This window comes from Panulirus ornatus, chromosome 22, assembly GCF_036320965.1.
Source record: "Panulirus ornatus isolate Po-2019 chromosome 22, ASM3632096v1, whole genome shotgun sequence".
Taxonomy (NCBI): Eukaryota; Metazoa; Arthropoda; class Malacostraca; order Decapoda; family Palinuridae; genus Panulirus; species Panulirus ornatus.
Window position 1 is genome coordinate 10358739 of NC_092245.1, and position 22165 is coordinate 10380903.

General features: G+C 46.0%; 1 protein-coding gene across 7 annotated transcripts in view; it reads right to left on the bottom strand.

The window, feature by feature from the left end:
* Positions 1-22165, bottom strand: part of LOC139756536 (uncharacterized) — a 55930-nt gene continuing 33765 nt past the window's right edge. For 4 of the 7 annotated variants that reach the window (XM_071676085.1, XM_071676083.1, XM_071676086.1 and 1 more), the window contains 5 exons: positions 17672-17892; positions 12315-12530; positions 8067-8193; positions 1873-1989; positions 1-1632 (listed from right to left, as the gene is read on the bottom strand). In XM_071676085.1, coding sequence (XP_071532186.1) covers positions 444-1632; positions 1873-1989; positions 8067-8193; positions 12315-12530; positions 17672-17888 — 1866 coding nt within the window. In that variant the 5' untranslated portion in view covers positions 17889-17892 and the 3' untranslated portion in view covers positions 1-443. The remainder of the gene's footprint in view (positions 1633-1872; positions 1990-8066; positions 8194-12314; positions 12531-17671; positions 17893-22165) is intronic. The other 3 variants (XM_071676088.1, XM_071676087.1, XM_071676089.1) reach the window with 2 other exon arrangements.

The following is a 22165-nucleotide window of genomic DNA, read 5'->3' on the forward strand; positions in this document are numbered from 1 at the left end:
AACAGAGTTCCTGTTTAATATAATTCATTTTTCTTTGAGCAAATAAACTAACATTAACTATACTGGGAACATAAGTGTTCAATGAGGGTTAGTAGAGGCAGTCATGGCAAGGAGACAATGACCACAGTCACTGTGCTATAGTAAGAATATCCTATACCAAACTTGTGTATAACATTATGTAGTAGTACACACCTCCCTGCTCGCCACACACAGCTATGCATGTGTATGGTCATCTGACAAACAACATCGGATCAGTTTGTTACAGATACCTTTGGATACTGTCATCCTGGACTAGATAGAAATAGACACAGTCATTCAAATTATTAAAAGGTTAATGTAGATTTTTTACTTAAGAAAAAGCAGTTTCCTTCAGTTCCAAAGAGATAATAAACTCGTTTTTCTAGGGGTAGAATCTCAGATAAAGTAATTTGTATTTTTGGAAATTATTCTTTCATAAGTCCAATCCAAAGGGCAAAAGCCTTACACTTTAGGACGACTTCCTCCTGCACAAGATTAAAGGACATGGCAAGAACAGCCAAACCAAACATGAGATAGAGAGACCCTGTTACTAGTTTGATTTGAGCTTCTTGTGTATCATAACCCAAGGACTTGCCAGGCACGAAGTCACCAAAACCTATGGTTGAGAGGGTGATAAAGCAGAAGTACCCGGCATCAAGTAGTGTCCAGCCTTCCAGCCAGCTGAACAATAGGGCACCAATACCAATGTAAGAGACAACAAACGCAAGCACAATTGGGATTGGGACGCGATTATCGACATCTGATATGTCAGGAGGGATCGGTCGGTAGTTAAGGCCAAGCATGTCTCCATTTACTGCTTGGCCAGAGACTGGATCTGTAAAGACAGTTGTTGCATGAGTCTGCACTTGACCAAATCCTCCCTTGTTCATGAGAGCTATCTTCCTTGCAACTTTACTCTGTTCCAGTAAGGCATCCCCTGATAAAGTATTATACACCACTAAAGTTTTCCCCGCTGGTGAGTGTGTGATTCTGCCTCTAGCTGGAATACTCTGTTCCTCTACATCACTGCCATACGGCATTAAGCTTCCCGTAGATGGACACGATTCTTGTCGAGGCCAAGGGTTGCTTAGAGTACCAGGAGGAAGGGATGTGGTGGAGATGGTAACGGTTGGGGAACAAGTTCTTGTTGAGGGATTGCATGGATTGGGTTCAGTTTGGCTTTCGCTTACTTGGTTACCGACATAAGTGGAATATCTGCTGCCGGGCCAGTCATCAGTGTCGTCTCTGGTGACGGGAGATGACGCTACCGACACTTCGGCTGTATTAGGAGTTATCGTGGTCGGAGAGAGTCCACCAGTCAGAGTCACCATGTCATAATCCTGGTGTGAGGTCACCACCAGGCCAGGTACGCCCATATTGGTATATGCTGCACATTCTGCTACCATGCGGTTGGCTTCAGCATCAGCTGTGTGTACTGTGTTGGGATAACGTGGCGCGCAAGGTCTACACGAAACATTAGAGGCATCTATTCTTGCGTCAGCCACGAAGGGGTTGTCTGAGCCCCGGTGTATGGTGGCGGAGATGGGAGGAGAGATGAGCATGTTCCGTCTCTTGGGAACATACCTCTGCCCACGTCCACTTTCCCAGGAATCCCTGCAACACGAAAAATTGACTTACGTTAATTGTACAAATATTGACCTCATAATGAATATAGATATACAGGTAAAACAAAATGTTCTCATTATACTTGAAGTACTCCAGTACTATCTAATACACACTACTTGTCTGTTGAGTCAAGGTACCTACTGTCTGATTGTTCTATCTTATGAAATGTTACCATGATAACGTATACACCAGTATCCAAGTCCTCCTATCATGAGAGTGGTACGTGACCTGGTAGCATGGAGGGTGGTAGGTGGTACTTGTCCTGACCTGGTAGAATGGAGGGTGGTGAGTGGGAGCGCCTCAGCCTGGCGGTCACTCCGGCAACATAATCGACCATACAGGAACCTGGAGAGATCATAACCTTAGTAACGACGTCAAACATGATTATAATGATATTCCCTCCTGAACAGGTGGTTGTTCATCAGTGTTCCTACCTCTACAGGTGGTTGTTCATCTGTGTTCCTACCTTAACAGGTGGTTGTTCCTCTGTGTTCCTAACTCAACAGGATTTTGCTCCTCTGTGTTCCTAATTAGTTAGTTAGAACTGAAAATGAAGGATCACAAGAGCGAGGTTGTCTCAGATATTTCAAGCCAAAATGTCAAAAGAAAAAAAAAAGATATATATATATATATATATATATATATATATATATATATATATATATATATATATCGATCCCTGGGGATAGGGGAGAAAGAATACTTCCCACGTATTCCCTGCGTGTTGTAGAAGGCGACTAAAAGGGGAGGGAGCGGGGGGCTGGAAATCCTCCCCTCTCATTATTTTTTTTTTTTTATCAAAAGAAGGAACAGAGAAGGGGGCCAGGTGAGGATATTCCCTCAAAGGCCCAGTCCTCTGTTCTTAACGCAATCTCGCTAACGCATGAAATGGCGAATGGTATGAAAAAAAAGAATATATATATATATATATATATATATATATATATATATATATATATATATATATATATATATATATATATATATATCCTCACCTAGCAAACGCGGAAGACAGCGACAAGAAAAAAAAAAAAAAAAAAAAAAAATATATATATATATATATATATATATATATATATATATATATATATATATATATATATATATATATATATATATATATATGGAAATGAGATGTTTGAGGACAATATGTGGTGTGAGGTGGTTTGATCGAGTAAGTAATGTAAGGGTAAGAGAGATGTGTGGAAATAAAAAGAGCGTGGTTGAGAGAGCAGGAGAGGGTGTTTTGAAATGGTTTGGGCACATGGAGAGAATGAGTGAGGAAAGATTGACCAAGAGGATATATGTGTCGGAGGTGGAGGGATCGAGGAGAAGTGGGAGACCAAATTGGAGGTGGAAAGATGGAGTGAAAAAGATTTTGAGTGATCGGGGCCTGAACATGCAGGAGGGTGAAAGGCGGGCAAGGAATAGAGTGAATTGGATCGATGTGGTATACCGGGGTCGACATGCTGTCAGTGGATTGAATCAGGGCATGTGAAGTGTCTGGGGTAAACCATGGAAAGTTGTGTGGGGCCTGGATGTGGAAAGGGAGGTGTGGTTTCGGGCATTATTGCATGACAGCTAGAGACTGAGTGTGAGCGAATGGGGCCTTTGTTGTCTTTTCCTGGCGCTGCCTCGCGCACATAAGGGGGGGAGGGGGATGTTATTCCGTGTGTGGCGGGGTGGCGATGGAGGTGAGTAGGGGCAGACTGTGTGAATTGTGTGCATGTGTGTATATGTGTGTGTCTGTGTGTGTATATATGTGTGTACGTTGGGATGTGTAGTTGTGTATGTTTGCGTGTGTGGACGTGTGTGTGTGTGTGCATGTGTGTGTGGGGGTGGGTTGGGCCATTTCTTTCGTCTGTTTCCTTGCGCTACCTCGCAGGCGCGGGAGATAGCGACAAAGCAAAATGAAATGAATAAAAACATATATATATATATATATATATATATATATATATATATATATATATATATATATATATATATATATATATACGTGTGAATAAAAGCAAGGTTATTAGGTACAGTAGGGTTGAGGGTCAAGTCAATTGGGAGGTAAGTTTGAATAGAGAAAAACTGGAGGAAGTAAAGTGTTTTAGATATCTGGGAGTGGATCTGGCAGCGGATGGAACCATGAAAGCGGAAGTGGATCATAGGGTGGGGGAGGGGGGCGAAAATTCTGGGAGCCTTGAAGAATGTGTGGAAGTCGAGAACATTATCTCGGAAAGCAAAAATGGGTATGTTTGAAGGAATAGTGGTTCCAACAATGTTGTATGGTTGCGAGGCGTGGGCTATGGATAGAGTTGTGCGCAGGAGGATGGATGTGCTGGAAATGAGATGTTTGAGGACAATGTGTGGTGTGAGGTGGTTTGATCGAGTAAGTAACGTAAGGGTAAGAGAGATGTGTGGAAATAAAAAGAGCGTGGTTGAGAGAGCAGAAGAGGGTGTTTTGAAATGGTTTGGGCACATGGAGAGAATGAGTGAGGAAAGATTGACCAAGAGGATATATGTGTCGGAGGTGGAGGGAACGAGGAGAAGTGGGAGACCAAATTGGAGGTGGAAAGATGGAGTGAAAAAGATTTTGTGTGATCGGGGCCTGAACATGCAGGAGGATGAAAGGAGGGCAAGGAATAGAGTGAATTGGATCGATGTGGTATACCGGGGTTGACCTGCTGTCAGTGGATTGAATCAGGGCTTGTGAAGCGTCTGGGGTAAACCATGGAAAGCTGTGTAGGTATGTATATTTGCGTGTGTGGACGTATGTATATACATGTGTATGGGGGTGGGTTGGGCCATTTCTTTCGTCTGTTTCCTTGCGCTACCTCGCAAACGCGGGAGACAGCGACAAAGCAAAAGAAAAAAAAAATGTATGTATATATATATATATATATATATATTGTACAAAGGCAAAGGGGATAAGAGTGAGTGCTCAAATTACAGAGGTATAAGTTTGTTGAGTATTCCTGGTAAATTATATGGGAGGGTATTGATTGAGAGGGTGAAGGCATGTACAGAGCATCAGATTGGGGAAGAGCAGTGCGGTTTCAGAAGTGGTAGAGGATGTGTGGATCAGGTGTTTGCTTTGAAGAATGTATGTGAGAAATACTTAGAAAAGCAAATGGATTTGTATGTAGCATTTATGGATCTGGAGAAGGCATATGATAGAGTTGATAGAGATGCTCTGTGGAAGGTATTAAGAATATATGGTGTGGGAGGCAAGTTGTTAGAAGCAGTGAAAAGTTTTTATCGAGGATGTAAGGCATGTGTACGTGTAGGAAGAGAGGAAAGTGATTGGTTCTCAGTGAATGTAGGTTTGCGGCAGGGGTGTGTGATGTCTCCATGGTTGTTTAATTTGTTTATGGATGGGGTTGTTAGGGAGGTAAATGCAAGAGTCCTGGAAAGAGGGGCAAGTATGAAGTCTGTTGGGGATGAGAGAGCTTGGGAAGTGAGTCAGTTGTTGTTCGCTGATGATACAGCGCTGGTGGCTGATTCATGTGAGAAACTGCAGAAGCTGGTGACTGAGTTTGGTAAAGTGTGTGGAAGAAGAAAGTTAAGAGTAAATGTGAATAAGAGCAAGGTTATTAGGTACAGTAGGGTTGAGGGTCAAGTCAATTGGGAGGTGAGTTTGAATGGAGAAAAACTGGAGGAAGTGAAGTGTTTTAGATATCTGGGAGTGGATCTGTCAGCGGATGGAACCATGGAAGCGGAAGTGGATCATAGGGTGGGGGAGGGGGCGAAAATTTTGGGAGCCTTGAAAAATGTGTGGAAGTCGAGAACATTATCTCGGAAAGCAAAAATGGGTATGTTTGAAGGAATAGTGGTTCCAACAATGTTGTATGGTTGCGAGGCGTGGGCTATGGATAGAGTTGTGCGCAGGAGGATGGATGTGCTGGAAATGAGATGTTTGAGGACAATGTGTGGTGTGAGGTGGTTTGATCGAGTAAGTAACGTAAGGGTAAGAGAGATGTGTGGAAATAAAAAGAGCGTGGTTGAGAGAGCAGAAGAGGGTGTTTTAAAATGGTTTGGGCACATGGAGAGAATGAGTGAGGAAAGATTGACCAAGAGGATATATGTGTCGGAGGTGGAGGGAACGAGGAGAAGAGGGAGACCAAATTGGAGGTGGAAAGATGGAGTGAAAAAGATTTTGTGTGATCGGGGCCTGAACATGCAGGAGGATGAAAGGAGGGCAAGGAATAGAGTGAATTGGAGCGATGTGGTATACAGGGGTTGACGTGCTGTCAGTGGATTGAATCAAGGCATGTGAAGCGTCTGGGGTAAACCATGGAAAGCTGTGTAGGTATGTATATTTGCGTGTGTGGACGTGTGTATGTACATGTGTATGGGGGGGGGGGGGTTGGGCCATTTCTTTCGTCTGTTTCCTTGCGCTACCTCGCAGACGCGGGAGACAGCGACAGAGTATAAAAAAAAAAATATATATATATATATATATATATATATATATATATATATATATATATATATATATATATATAATATATATATATATATATATACGTGTATGTATATACATGTGTATGTGGGTGGATTGGGCCATTCTTTCGTCTGTTTCCTTGCGCTACCTCGCTAACGCGGGAGACAGCGACAAAGCAAAAGCAAAGCAAAGCAATATATATATATATATATATATATATATATATATATATATATATATATATATATATATATATATATATATATATATATATATATATATATATATATATATATATATATAATATATGGGAGGGCATTGATTGAGAGGGTGAAGGCATGTACAGAGCATCAGATTGGGGAGGGGCAGTGTGGTTTCATAAGTGGTAGAGGATGTGTGGATCAGGTGTTTGCTTTGAAAAATGCATGGGAGAAATACTTAGAAAAACATGGATTTGTATGTAGCATTTATGGATCTGGATAAGGCATATGATAGAGTTGATAGAGATGCTCTGTGGAAGGTATTAAGAATATATGGTGTGGGAGGTAAGTTGTTAGAAGCAGTGAAAAGTTTTTATCGAGGATGTAGGGCATGTGTACGAGTAGGAAGAGAGGAAAGGAATTGGTTCTCAGTGAATATTGGTTTGCGGCAGGGGTGCGTGATGTCTCCATGGTTATTTAATTTGTTTATGGATGGGGTTGTTAGGGAGGTGAAAGCAAGCGTTTTGGAAAGAGGGGCCAGTATGCAGTCTGTTGTGAATGAGAGAGCTTGGGAAGTGAGTCAGTTGTTGTTCGCTGATGATACAGCGCTAGTGGCTGATTCGGGTGAGAAACTGCAGAAGCTGGTGACTGAGTTTGGTGAAGTGTGTGAAAGAAGAAAGCTGAGGGTAAATGTGAATAAGAGTAAGGTTATTTGGTACAGTAGGGTTGAGGGACAAGTCAATTGGGAGGTAAGTTTGAATGGAGAAAAACTGGAGGAAGTGAAGTGTTTTAGATATCTGGGAGTGGATTTGGCAGCAGATGGAACCATGGAAGCGGAAGTGAATCATAGGGTGGGGTAGGGGGCGAAAGTTCTGGGGGCGTTGAAGTATGTGTGGAAGTCGAGAACTTTATCTTGGAAAGCAAAAATGTGTATGTTTGAAGGAATAGTGTTTCCAACAATGTTATATGGTTGCGAGGCGTGGGCTATAAATAGATAGAGTTGTGCGGAGGAGGGTGGATGCGCTGGAAATGATGTTTGAGGACAATATGTGGTGTGAGGTGGTTTGATCGAGTAAGTAGTGAAAGGGTAAGAGAGATGTGTGGTAATAAAATGAGTGTGGTTGATAGAGGCGAAGAGGGTGTTTTGAAATGGTTTGGTCACAAGGAGAGAATGAGTGAGGAAAGATTGACAAAGAGGATATATGTGTCAGAGGTGGAGGGAACGAGAAGTGGGAGACCAAATTGAAGGTGGAAAGATGGAGTAAGAAAGATTTTGAGTGATTGGGGTCTGAATATGCAGGAGGGTGAAAGGCGTGCAAGGAATAGAGTGGATTGGAACGATGTGGTATACCGGGGTCGACGTGCTGTCCGTGGTTTGAACCAGGGCATGTGAAGCGTCTGGGGTAAACCATGGAATGTTTTGTGGGGCCTGGATATGGAAAGGGAGCTGTGGTTTCGGTGCATTATACATGACAGCTAGAGACTGAGTGTGAACGAATGTGGCCTTTGTTGTCTTTTCCTAGCGCTACCTGGCACACATGCGGGGGAGGGGGTTGTCATTTCATGTGTGGCGGGGTGGCGACGGGAAGGAATAAGGGCAGACAGTATTAATTATGTACATGTGTATATGTGTATATGTCTGTGTGTGGATATATATGTATATGTTGAGATGTATAGGTATGTATATGTACGTGTGTAAATATGCCTGAAGGTTGCCATGGGTAGTCAAGCTGTGTACACCTGCCTAGAGAAGGTTGCCATGGTGTGGCCGAACTGTGCGCACCCACCTGAAGGAGGTTGCCATGGAGTCGCCGATGTTGGTAAGACAGAGCAACATGAGCGGGATGCCAATGATGGCGTATACGATGGTGACGAGCTTACCTTCCCACGTACGTGGTGACACATGTCCGTAACCTGAGGAGTAAGAGCGATCACAAGTTGGCTGGTGCCACTAAGACTAGGAAGGATCACAACATGTTGGCTGGTGCCACTAAGACTAGGAAGGATCACAACATGTTGGCTGGTGCCACTAAGACTAGGAAGGATCACAACATGTTGGCTGGTGCCACTAAGACTAGGAAGGATCACAACATGTTGGCTGGTGCCACTAAGACTAGGAAGGATCACAACATGTTGGCTGGTGCCACTAAGACTAGGAAGGATCACAACATGTTGGCTGGTGCCACTAAGACTAGGAAGGATCACAACATGTTGGCTGGTGCCACTAAGACTAGGAAGGATCACATGTTGGCTGGTGCCACTAAGACTAGGAAGGATCACAACATGTTGGCTGGTGCCACTAAGAGTAGGAAGGATCACAACATGTTGGCTGGTGCCACTAAGACTAGGAAGGATCACAACATGTTGGCTGGTGCCACTAAGACTAGGAAGGATCACAACATGTTGGCTGGTGCCACTAAGACTAGGAAGGATCACAACATGTTGGCTGGTGCCACTAAGACTAGGAAGGATCACATGTTGGCTGGTGCCACTAAGACTAGGAAGGATCACAACATGTTGGCTGGTGCCACTAAGACTAGGAAGGATCACAACATGTTGGCTGGTGCCACTAAGACTAGGAAGGATCACAACATGTTGGCTGGTGCCACTAAGACTAGGAAGGATCACAACATGTTGGCTGGTGCCACTAAGACTAGGAAGGATCACATGTTGGCTGGTGCCACTAAGACTATGAAGGATCACAACATGTTGGCTGGTGCCACTAAGACTAGGAAGGATCACAACATGTTGGCTGGTGCCACTAAGACTAGGAAGGATCACAACATGTTGGCTGGTGCCACTGAGACTAGGAAGGATCACATGTTGGCTGGTGCCACTAAGACTAGGAAGGATCACAACATGTTGGCTGGTGCCTCTAAGAGTAGGAAGGATCACAACATGTTGGCTGGTACCACTAAGACTAGGAAGGATCACAACATGTTGGCTGGTGCCACTAAGACTAGGAAGGATCACAACATGTTGGCTGGTGCCACTAAGACTAGGAAGGATCACAACATGTTGGCTGGTGCCACTAAGACTAGGAAGGATCACAACATGTTGGCTGGTGCCACTAAGAGTAGGAAGGATCACAACATGTTGGCTGGTGCCACTAAGACTAGGAAGGATCACAACATGTTGGCTGGTGCCACTAAGACTAGGAAGGATCACAACATGTTGGCTGGTGCCACTAAGACTAGGAAGGATCACAACATGTTGGCTGGTGCCACTAAGACTAGGAAGGATCACATGTTGGCTGGTGCCACTAAGACTAGGAAGGATCACATGTTGGCTGGTGCCACTAAGACTATGAAGGATCACAACATGTTGGCTGGTGCCACTAAGACTAGGAAGGATCACAACATGTTGGCTGGTGCCACTAAGACTATGAAGGATCGCAACATGTTGGCTGGTGCCACTAAGACTAGGAAGGATCACATGTTGGCTGGTGCCACTAAGACTAGGAAGGATCACATGTTGGCTGGTGCCACTAAGACTAGGAAGGATCACATGTTGGCTGGTGCCACTAAGACTAGGAAGGATCACAACATGTTGGCTGGTGCCACTAAGACTAGGAAGGATCACATGTTGGCTGGTGCCACTAAGACTAGGAAGGATCACATGGTGGCTGGTGCCACTAAGAGTAGGAAGGATCACAACATGTTGGCTGGTGCCACTAAGACTAGGAAGGATCACATGTTGGCTGGTGCCACTAAGACTAGGAAGGATCACAACATGTTGGCTGGTGCCACTAAGACTAGGAAGGATCACAACATGTTGGCTGGTGCCACTAAGAGTAGGAAGGATCACAACATGTTGGCTGGTGCCACTAAGACTAGGAAGGATCACAACATGTTGGCTGGTGCCACTAAGAGTAGGAAGGATCACAACATGTTGGCTGGTGCCACTAAGAGTAGGAAGGATCACAACATGTTGGCTGGTGCCACTAAGACTAGGAAGGATCACAACATGTTGGCTGGTGCCACTAAGACTAGGAAGGATCACAACATGTTGGCTGGTGCCACTAAGACTAGGAAGGATCACAACATGTTGGCTGGTGCCACTAAGACTAGGAAGGATCACAACATGTTGGCTGGTGCCACTAAGACTAGGAAGGATCACAACATGTTGGCTGGTGCCACTAAGACTAGGAAGGATCACAACATGTTGGCTGGTGCCACTAAGACTAGGAAGGATCACAACATGTTGGCTGGTGCCACTAAGACTAGGAAGGATCACAACATGTTGGCTGGTGCCACTAAGACTAGGAAGGATCACAACATGTTGGCTGGTGCCACTAAGACTAGGAAGGATCACAACATGTTGGCTGGTGCCACTAAGACTAGGAAGGATCACAACATGTTGGCTGGTGCCACTAAGACTAGGAAGGATCACAACATGTTGGCTGGTGCCACTAAGACTAGGAAGGATCACAACATGTTGGCTGGTGCCACTAAGAGTAGGAAGGATCACAACATGTTGGCTGGTGCCACTAAGACTAGGAAGGATCACAACATGTTGGCTGGTGCCACTAAGACTAGGAAGGATCACAACATGTTGGCTGGTGCCACTAAGACTAGGAAGGATCACAACATGTTGGCTGGTGTCACTAAGAGTAGGAAGGATCACAACATGTTGGCTGGTGCCACTAAGACTAGGAAGGATCACAACATGTTGGCTGGTGCCACTAAGAGCTAGGAAGGATCACAACATGTTGGCTGGTGCCACTAAGACTAGGAAGGATCACAACATGTTGGCTGGTGCCACTAAGAGTAGGAAGGATCACAACATGTTGGCTGGTGCCACTAAGACTAGGAAGGATCACAACATGTTGGCTGGTGCCACTAAGACTAGGAAGGATCACAACATGTTGGCTGGTGCCACTAAGACTAGGAAGGATCACAACATGTTGGCTGGTGCCACTAAGACTAGGAAGGATCACAACATGTTGGCTGGTGCCACTAAGAGTAGGAAGGATCACAACATGTTGGCTGGTGCCACTAAGACTATGAAGGATCACAACATGTTGGCTGGTACCACTAAGAGTAGGAAGGATCACATGTTGGCTGGTGTCACTAAGAGTATGAAGGATCACAACATGTTGGCTGGTGCCACTAAGAGTAGGAAGGATCACAACATGTTGGCTGGTGTCACTAAGACTAGGAAGGATCACAACATGTTGGCTGGTGCCACTAAGAGTAGGAAGGATCACAACATGTTGGCTGGTGCCACTAAGACTATGAAGGATCACAACATGTTGGCTGGTGTCACTAAGAGTATGAAGGATCACAACATGTTGGCTGGTGCCACTAAGACTATGAAGGATCACAACATGTTGGCTGGTGCCACTAAGACTAGGAAGGATCACAACATGTTGGCTGGTGCCACTAAGACTAGGAAGGATCACAACATGTTGGCTGGTGCCACTAAGACTAGGAAGGATCACAACATGTTGGCTGGTGCCACTAAGACTAGGAAGGATCACAACATGTTGGCTGGTGCCACTAAGACTAGGAAGGATCACAACATGTTGGCTGGTGCCACTAAGACTAGGAAGGATCACAACATGTTGGCTGGTACCACTAAGACTAGGAAGGATCACATGTTGGCTGGTGCCACTAAGACTAGGAAGGATCACATGTCGGCTGGTGCCACTAAGACTAGGAAGGATCACAACATGTTGGCTGGTGCCACTAAGACTATGAAGGATCACAACATGTTGGCTGGTGCCACTAAGACTAGGAAGGATCACAACATGTTGGCTGGTGCCACTAAGACTAGGAAGGATCACAACATGTTGGCTGGTGCCACTAAGACTAGGAAGGATCACAACATGTTGGCTGGTACCACTAAGACTAGGAAGGATCACATGTTGGCTGGTGCCACTAAGACTAGGAAGGATCACATGTCGGCTGGTGCCACTAAGACTAGGAAGGATCACATGTCGGCTGGTGCCACTAACACCAGGTAGGGTTACGTGCTTCCTTGTGCGACTGGATAGTTTGACTACAGCAGTAATTACTTACATACATGCTTACCTATGGTAGTTATGACGGTGACACAGTAAAAGAGCGAGCCGATGACACTCCACCTGTCTTTCTGTTCATCTTGACCCAGGTCATACACTTGGTCCTGGACAGCCGTTACCAGGAGTTGTTCGAACCTCATCAATCTGTGCTTCACATCCTCTTGCCATATGGTTGACTCCAGGATTTCCTGCCAGTCCCTCGAGTTGAGCCTTCCTCCCGCCTTCTCTGTACAGATGGTACTGACTCTAACATAACCCACCTACGGCATGATGATGACTGTAGTAATAAATCTTATTCAGATATGACTGTAATCTAACCCACGGCATCGTAATCATTAACAAATTAAGAGCTCTAACATAGTTCGGTATTATCATTTTTTCAATATTAGATCACAAAATAAGATTGTATTGTTCTCCAAGTATTCTAAACCAAACCATTAATGTTCTTAATTACAATGATTTAGAAATGCCGGCCAAGACCTGAACATGACGCTCCTGACTGTGAAGATACGTAAAGATATCGAGACCCGGAATTACCAAGGTATATTCCAGGCCACAGACATCCAAGATTACCCAACCAAGAAGCAGCTGGGAGTGGCCCGGAGGTGTCCCCAGTGTTCATCACTAGTAAGACCTCACGCATTGACCTGTACACTATTTATATTAAGGCCCATGTGTGGGGTCTTACCTGTGATGATGTAGAGGGCCATGTGTGGGGTCTTATCTGTGATGATGTAGAGGGCCATGTGTGGGGTCTTACCTGTGATGATGTAGAGGGCCATGTGTGGGGTCTTACCTGTGATGATGTAGAGGTCCATGTGTTGGGTCTTACCTGTGATGATGTAGAGGGCCATGTGTTCGGTCTTACCTGTGATGATGTAGAGGTCCATGTGTGGGGTCTTACCTGTGATGATGTAGAGGTCCATGTGTGGGGTCTTACCTGTGATGATGTAGAGGGCCATGTGTGGGGTCTTACCTGTGATGATGTAGAGGGCCATGTGTGGGGTCTTACCTGTGATGATGTAGAGGGCCATGTGTGGGGTCTTACCTGTGATGATGTAGAGGGCCATGTGTGGGGTCTTACCTGTGATGATGTAGAGGGCCATGTGTGGGGTCTTACCTGTGATGATGTAGAGGTCCATGTGTGGGGTCTTACCTGTGATGATGTAGAGGTCCATGTGTGGGGTCTTACCTGTGATGATGTAGAGGGCCATGTGTGGGGTCTTACCTGTGATGATGTAGAGGGCCATGTGTGGGGTCTTACCTGTGATGATGTAGAGGGCCATGTGTGGGGTCTTACCTGTGATGATGTAGAGGGCCATGTGTGGGGTCTTACCTGTGATGATGTAGAGGTCCATGTGTGGGGTCTTACCTGTGATGATGTAGAGGGCCATGTGTGGGGTCTTACCTGTGATGATGTAGAGGGCCATGTGTGGGGTCTTACCTGTGATGATGTAGAGGTCCATGTGTGGGGTCTTACCTGTGATGATGTAGAGGGCCATGTGTGGGGTCTTACCTGTGATGATGTAGAGGGCCATGTGTGGGGTCTTACCTGTGATGATGTAGAGGGCCATGTGTGGGGTCTTACCTGTGATGATGTAGAGGGCCATGTGTGGGGTCTTACCTGTGATGATGTAGAGGGCCATGTGTGGGGTCTTACCTGTGATGATGTAGAGGGCCATGTGTGGGGTCTTACCTGTGATGATGTAGAGGGCCATGTGTGGGGTCTTACCTGTGATGATGTAGAGGGCCATGTGTGGGGTCTTACCTGTGATGATGTAGAGGGCCATGTGTGGGGTCTTACCTGTGATGATGTAGAGGGCCATGTGTGGGGTCTTACCTGTGATGATGTAGAGGGCCATGTGTGGGGTCTTACCTGTGATGATGTAGAGGGCCATGTGTGGGGTCTTACCTGTGATGATGTAGAGGGCCATGTGTGGGGTCTTACCTGTGATGATGTAGAGGGCCATGTGTGGGGTCTTACCTGTGATGATGTAGAGGGCCATGTGTGGGGTCTTACCTGTGATGATGTAGAGGGCCATGTGTGGGGTCTTACCTGTGATGATGTAGAGGGCCATGTGTGGGGTCTTACCTGTGATGATGTAGAGGGCCATGTGTGGGGTCTTACCTGTGATGATGTAGAGGCCATGTGTGGGGTCTTACCTGTGATGATGTAGAGGGCCATGTGTGGGGTCTTACCTGTGATGATGTAGAGGGCCATGTGTGGGGTCTTACCTGTGATGATGTAGAGGGCCATGTGTGGGGTCTTACCTGTGATGATGTAGAGGGCCATGTGTGGGGTCTTACCTGTGATGATGTAGAGGGCCATGTGTGGGGTCTTACCTGTGATGATGTAGAGGGCCATGTGTGGGGTCTTACCTGTGATGATGTAGAGGGCCATGTGTGGGGTCTTACCTGTGATGATGTAGAGGGCCATGTGTGGGGTCTTACCTGTGATGATGTAGAGGGCCATGTGTGGGGTCTTACCTGTGATGATGTAGAGGGCCATGTGTGGGGTCTTACCTGTGATGATGTAGAGGGCCATGTGTGGGGTCTTACCTGTGATGATGTAGAGGGCCATGTGTGGGGTCTTACCTGTGATGATGTAGAGGGCCCATGTGTGGGGTCTTACCTGTGATGATGTAGAGGGCCATGTGTGGGTCTTACCTGTGATGATGTAGAGGGCCATGTGTGGGGTCTTACCTGTGATGATGTAGAGGGCCCATGTGTGGGGTCTTACCTGTGATGATGTAGAGGCGCCATGTGTGGGGTCTTACCTGTGATGATGTAGAGGGCCCATGTGTGGGGTCTTACCTGTGATGATGTAGAGGGCCATGTGTGGGGTCTTACCTGTGATGAGTGTAGAGGGCCATGTGTGGGGTCTTACCTGTGATGATGTAGAGGGCCATGTGTGGGGTCTTACCTGTGATGATGTAGAGGGCCATGTGTGGGGTCTTACCTGTGATGATGTAGAGGGCCATGTGTGGGGTCTTACCTGTGATGATGTAGAGGGCCATGTGTGGGGTCTTACCTGTGATGATGTAGAGGGCCCATGTGTGGGGTCTTACCTGTGATGATGTAGAGGCCCATGTGTGGGGTCTTACCTGTGATGATGTAGAGGGCCATGTGTGGGGTCTTACCTGTGATGATGTAGAGGGCCATGTGTGGGGTCTTACCTGTGATGATGTAGAGGGCCATGTGTGGGGTCTTACCTGTGATGATGTAGAGGGCCATGTGTGGGGTCTTACCTGTGATGATGTAGAGGGCCATGTGTGGGGTCTTACCTGTGATGATGTAGAGGGCCATGTGTGGGGTCTTACCTGTGATGATGTAGAGGGCCATGTGTGGGGTCTTACCTGTGATGATGTAGAGGGCCATGTGTGGGGTCTTACCTGTGATGATGTAGAGGGCCCATGTGTGGGGTCTTACCTGTGATGTAGAGGGCCATGTGTGGGGTCTTACCTGTGATGATGTAGAGGGCCATGTGTGGGGTCTTACCTGTGATGATGTAGAGGGCCATGTGTGGGGTCTTACCTGTGATGATGTAGAGGCCCATGTGTGGGGTCTTACCTGTGATGATGTAGAGGGCCATGTGTGGGGTCTTACCTGTGATGATGTAGAGGGCCATGTGTGGGGTCTTACCTGTGATGATGTAGAGGGCCATGTGTGGGGTCTTACCTGTGATGATGTAGAGGGCCATGTGTGGGGTCTTACCTGTGATGATGTAGAGGGCCATGTGTGGGGTCTTACCTGTGATGATGTAGAGGGCCATGTGTGGGGTCTTACCTGTGATGATGTAGAGGGCCATGTGTGGGGTCTTACCTGTGATGGTGTAGAGGGCCATGTGTGGGGTCTTACCTGTGATGATGTAGAGGGCCATGTGTGGGGTCTTACCTGTGATGATGTAGAGGGCCATGTGTGGGGTCTTACCTGTGATGATGTAGAGGGCCATGTTTGGGGTCTAACTTGTGATGATGTAGAGGCCCATGTGTGGGTCTTACCTGTGATGATGTAGAGTGCCAATTGTGGGGTCTTACCTGTGATGATGTAGAGGCCCATGTGTGGGGTCTTACCTGTGATGATGTAGAGGGCCATGTGTGGGGTCTTACCTGTGATGATGTAGAGGGCCATGTGTGGGGTCTTACCTGTGATGATGTAGAGGGCCATGTGTGGGGTCTTACCTGTGATGATGTAGAGGCCCATGTGTGGGGTCTTACCTGTGATGATGTAGAGGGCCATGTGTGGGGTCTTACCTGTGATGATGTAGAGGGCCATGTGTGGGGTCTTACCTGTGATGATGTAGAGGCCCATGTGTGGGGTCTTTCCTGTAATGATGTAGAGGGCCATGTGTGGGGTCTTACCTGTGATGATGTAGAGGGCCATGTGTGGGGTCTTACCTGTGATGATGTAGAGGGCCATGTGTGGGGACTTACCTGTGATGATGTAGAGGGCCATGTGTGGGGTCTTACCTGTGATGATGTAGAGGGCCATGTTTGGGGTCTTACCTGTGATGATGTAGAGGGCCATGTGTGGGGTCTTACCTGTGATGATGTAGAGGTCCATGTGTGGAGTCTTACCTGTGATGATGTAGAGGGCCAAGTGTGGGGTCTTACCTGTGATGGTGTAGAGGGCCATGTGTGGGGTTTTACCTGTGATGATGTAGAGGGCCATGTGTGGGGTCTTACCTGTGATGATGTAGAGGTCCATGTGTGGGGTCTTACCTGTGATGATGTAGAGGGCCATGTGTGGGTCTTACCTGTGATGATGTAGAGGGCCATGTGTGGGATCTTACCTGTGATGATGTAGAGGGCCATGTGTGGGGTCTTACCTGTGATGATGTAGAGGTCCATGTGTGGGGTCTTACCTGTGATGATGTAGAGGCCCATGTGTGGGGTCTTACCTGTGATGATGTAGAGGGCCATGTGTGGGGCCTTACCTGTGATGGTGTAGAGGGCCATGTTTGGGGTCTTACCTGTGATGATGTAGAGGGCCATGTGTGAGGTCTTACCTGTGATGGTGTAGAGGGCCATGTGTGGGGTCTTACCTGTGATGATGTAGAGGGCCATGTGTGGGGTCTTACCTGTGATGATGTAGAGGCCCATGTGTGGGGTCTTACCTGTGATGGTGTAGAGGGCCATGTGTGGGGTCTTACCTGTGATGGTGTAGAGGGCCATGTGTGGGGTCTTACCTGTGATGGTGTAGAGGGCCATGTGTGGGGTCTTACGTATGATGGTGTAGAGGGCCATGTGTGGGGTCTTACCTGTGATGGTGTAGAGGGCCATATGTGGGGTCTTACCTGTGATGATTATAGGGCCATGTGTGGGGTCTTACCTGTGATGGTGTAGAGGGCCATGTATGGGGTCTTACCTGTGATGGTGTAAAGGTCCATGAAGCAGTTGTTGCGGTGCAAGACTGGGTCGTAATGAGCTTCGATGTGCTTCTGCTCCAGTTGTCTGAAGAGGAAGGCACCTGCCACGGTGTACGCCGCCACGAAGGCACACAGTCCCACGTGACTGAATATGAAGGTGATTACCAGCTTAACGCTGCGCACGAAACCACTCCAGGTACACTTGCCCATCTTCATCTACCTGCCAGACCATCCACACTTGCTGTTCATTATCTTCACTAATGTTACACCTTAATTCTGTATATTACCCTTCAACCGTCAAATGATAGGCTTCGCAATTTAACCTTCAATCAACCTAATGATAGGCTTCATATTTTAACCTATAACCTACCAAATGATTGGCTTCATATCTTAACCTTCAACCAGCCAAACGATAGGGTTCATATATTACCCCTCAATCATGAAATGATACGCCTTATATCTTAATCTTCAGACAACACATTATAGGCTTCATATATAAACCTTCAACTAGTAAACGATAGGCTTCATATCTTAGCCTTCAACCATGAATCATAGGCATCGTATCTTAACCTTCAACCAATCGAATTATAGGCTTCATGTCTTAATGAGAGGGACAAATAAGAGAAGAGGAAGTTATTTCAAGTTTTCTGGAGGAAGTGGAAAACTTGCTTTTTAAGAATCCGTGTCAAGATCCCCCAACACACACACACACACACACACACACACACACACACACATATATATATATATATATATATATATATATATATATATATATATATATATATATATATATATATATATATATATGTATATATTATATTCCTATGAGTCCAGAGGGAAAATGAAACACGGTAAGTTCCCAAGTGCACTTTCGTGTAATAATCATATCATCAAGGGAGACAAGAGACAAATATAACAGTCAGTTGATGTACAACACATGGAGAGAGTGAGTGAGGAAATATTGGCAAAGAGGATCTATGTGTCAGAAGTGGAAGGATCAGTAAGCGGGAGACCAAATTGGTGAGGGAAGGATGGAGTGAGAAAGATTTTGAGCGATCTGGGCCTGAACATACAGGAGGGTCAAAGGCGTGCAAGGAATAGAGTGAAGTGGAACTATGTGGTATACCGGGGTCGACGTGCTGTCAATGGATTGAACCAGGGCATGTGAAGCGCATGGGGTAAACCATGGAAAGATCTGTGGGCCCTGGATGTGGAAAGGGATCTGTGGTTTCGGTGCATTGCATATGACAGCTAGAGACTGAGGGTGAACAAATGTGGCCTTTGTTGTCTTCTGGCGCTCCCTCTCTGGAGTTCGAGGAGGGGGGGGGTGGGTGTTGCTATTTCATGTATGGCGGGGTGGAGACGGGAATGGATGAAGGCAGCAAATACGAATATGTGCATGTGTGTATATGTATAAGTCTGTATGCCTACGTATGTATACGTTGGAATGTATATTTATGTATATGGGTGTTTATATATATATATATATATTTTTTTTTTTTTTTTTTTTTTTTTATACTTTGTCGCTGTCTCCCGCGTTTGCGAGGTAGCGCAAGGAAACAGACGAAAGAAATGGCCCAACCCCCCCCCCCATACACATGTACATACACACGTCCACACACGCAAATATACATACCTACACAGCTTTCCATGGTTTACCCCAGACGCTTCACATGCCCTGATTCAATCCACTGACAGCACGTCAAACCCTGTACACCACACCGCTCCAACTCACTCCATTCCTCGCCCTCCCCTCACCCTCCTGCATGTTCAGGCCCCGATCACACAAAATCCCCCTCACTCCACCTTTCCACCCCCAATTCGGTCTCCCTCCTCTCCTCGCTCCCTCCACCTCCGACACATACATCCTCTCGGTCAATCTTTCCTCACTCATCCTCTCCATGTGCCCAAACCACTTCAAAACACCCTCTTCTGCTCTCTCAACCACGCTCCCTTTATCTCCACACATCCCCCCCACCCTCACGCCACTTACTCGATCAAACCACCTCACACCACACACTGCCCTCAAACACCTCATTTCCAGCACATCCATCCTCCCGCGCACAACTCTATCCATAGCCCACGCCTCGCAACCATACAACATTGTTGGAACCACTATTCCTCCAAACATACCCATTTCTGCTTTCCGAGATAATGTTCTCGACTTCCACACATTTTTCAAGGCTCCCAAAATTTTCGCCCCCTCCCCCACCCTATGATCCACTTCCGCTTCCATGGTTCCATCCGCTGACAGATCCACTCCCAGATATCTAAAACACTTCACTTCCTCCAGTTTTTCTCCATTCAAACTCACCTCCCAATTGACTTGACCCTCAACCCTACTGTACCTAATAACCTTGCTCTTATTCACATTTACTCTTAACTTTCTTCTTCCACACACTTTACCAAACTGTAGGAAGAGAGGAAAGTGATTGGTTCTCAGTGAATGTAGGTTTGCGGCAGGGGTGTGTGATGTCTCCATGGTTGTTTAATTTGTTTATGGATGGGGTTGTTAGGGAGGTAAATGCAAGAGTCCTGGAAAGAGGGGCAAGTATGAAGTCTGTTGGGGATGAGAGAGCTTGGGAAGTGAGTCAGTTGTTGTTCGCTGATGATACAGCGCTGGTGGCTGATTCATGTGAGAAACTGCAGAAGCTGATATATATATATATATATATATATATATATATATATATATATATATATATATATATATATATATATATATATATATATATACCAGGAGAGACTGAGTACAGAATGGAAAAAGGTGAGAACAATGGAAGTAAGGGGAGTGGGGGAGGAATGGGATGTATTTAGGGAATCAGTGATGGATTGCGCAAAAGATGCTTGTGGCATGAGAAGAGTGGGAGGTGGGTTGATTAGAAAGGGTAGTGAGTGGTGGGATGAAGAAGTAAGATTATTAGTGAAAGAGAAGAGAGAGGCATTTGGACGATTTTTGCAGGGAAAAAATGCAATTGAGTGGGAGATGTATAAAAGAAAGAGACAGGAGGTCAAGAGAAAGGTGCAAGAGGTGAAAAAGAGGGCAAATGAGAGTTGGGGTGAGAGAGTATCATTAAATTTTAGGGAGAATAAAAAGTTGTTCTGGAAGGAGGTAAATAAAGTGCGTAAGACAAGGGAGCAAATGGGAACTTCCGTGAAGGGCGCAAATGGGGAGGTGATAACAAGTAGTGGTGGTGTGAGAAGGAGATGGAGTGAGTATTTTGAAGGTTTGTTGAATGTGTTTGATGATAGAGTGGCAGATATAGGGTGTTTTGGTCGAGGTGGTGTGCAAAGTGAGAGGGTTAGGGAAAATGATTTGGTAAACAGAGAAGAGGTAGTAAAAGCTTTGCGGAAGATGAAAGCCGGCAAGGCAGCAGGTTTGGATGGTATTGCAGTGGAATTTATTAAAAAAGGGGGTGACTGTATTGTTGACTGGTTGGTAAGGTTATTTAATGTGTATGACTCATGGTGAGGTGCCTGAGGATTGGCGGAATGCGTGCATAGTGCCATTGTACAAAGGCAAAGGGGATAAGAGTGAGTGCTCAAATTACAGAGGTATAAGTTTGTTGAGTATTCCTGGTAAATTATATGGGAGGGTATTGATTGAGAGGGTGAAGGCATGTACAGAGCATCAGATTGGGGAAGAGCAGTGTGGTTTCAGAAGTGGTAGAGGATGTGTGGATCAGGTGTTTGCTTTGAAGAATGTATGTGAGAAATACTTAGAAAAGCGAATGGATTTGTATGTAGCATTTATGGATCTGGAGAAGGCATATGATAGAGTTGATAGAGATGCTCTGTGGAAGGTATTAAGAATATATGGTGTGGGAGGCAAGTTGTTAGAAGCAGTGAAAAGTTTTTATCGAGGATGTAAGGCATGTGTACGTGTAGGAAGAGAGGAAAGTGATTGGTTCTCAGTGAATGTTGGTTTGCTGCAGGGGTGTGTGATGTCTCCATGGTTGTTTAATTTGTTTATGGATGGGGTTGTTAGGGAGGTGTATGCAAGAGTTTTGGAAAGAGGGGCAAGTATGAAGTCTGTTGGAGATGAGAGAGCTTGGGAAGTGAGTCTTTGTTGTTCGCTGATGATACAGCGCTGGTGGCTGATTCATGTGAGAAACTGCAGAAGCTGGTGACTGAGTTTGGTAAAGTGTGTAAAAGAAGAAAGTTAAGAGTAAATGTGAATAAGAGCAAGGTTATTAGGTACAGTAGGGTTGTGGGTCAAGTCAATTGGGAGGTAAGTTTGAATGGAGAAAAACTGGAGGAAGTAAAGTGTTTTAGATATCTGGGAGTGGATCTGGCAGCGGATGGAACCATGGAAGCGGAAGTGGATCACAGGGTGGGGGAGGGGGCGAAAATTCTGGGAGCCTTGAAGAATGTGTGGAAGTCGAGAACATTATCTTGGAAAGCAAAAATGGGTATGTTTGAAGGAATAGTGGTTCCAACAATGTTGTATGGTTGCGAGGCGTGGGCTATGGATAGAGTTGTGCGCAGGA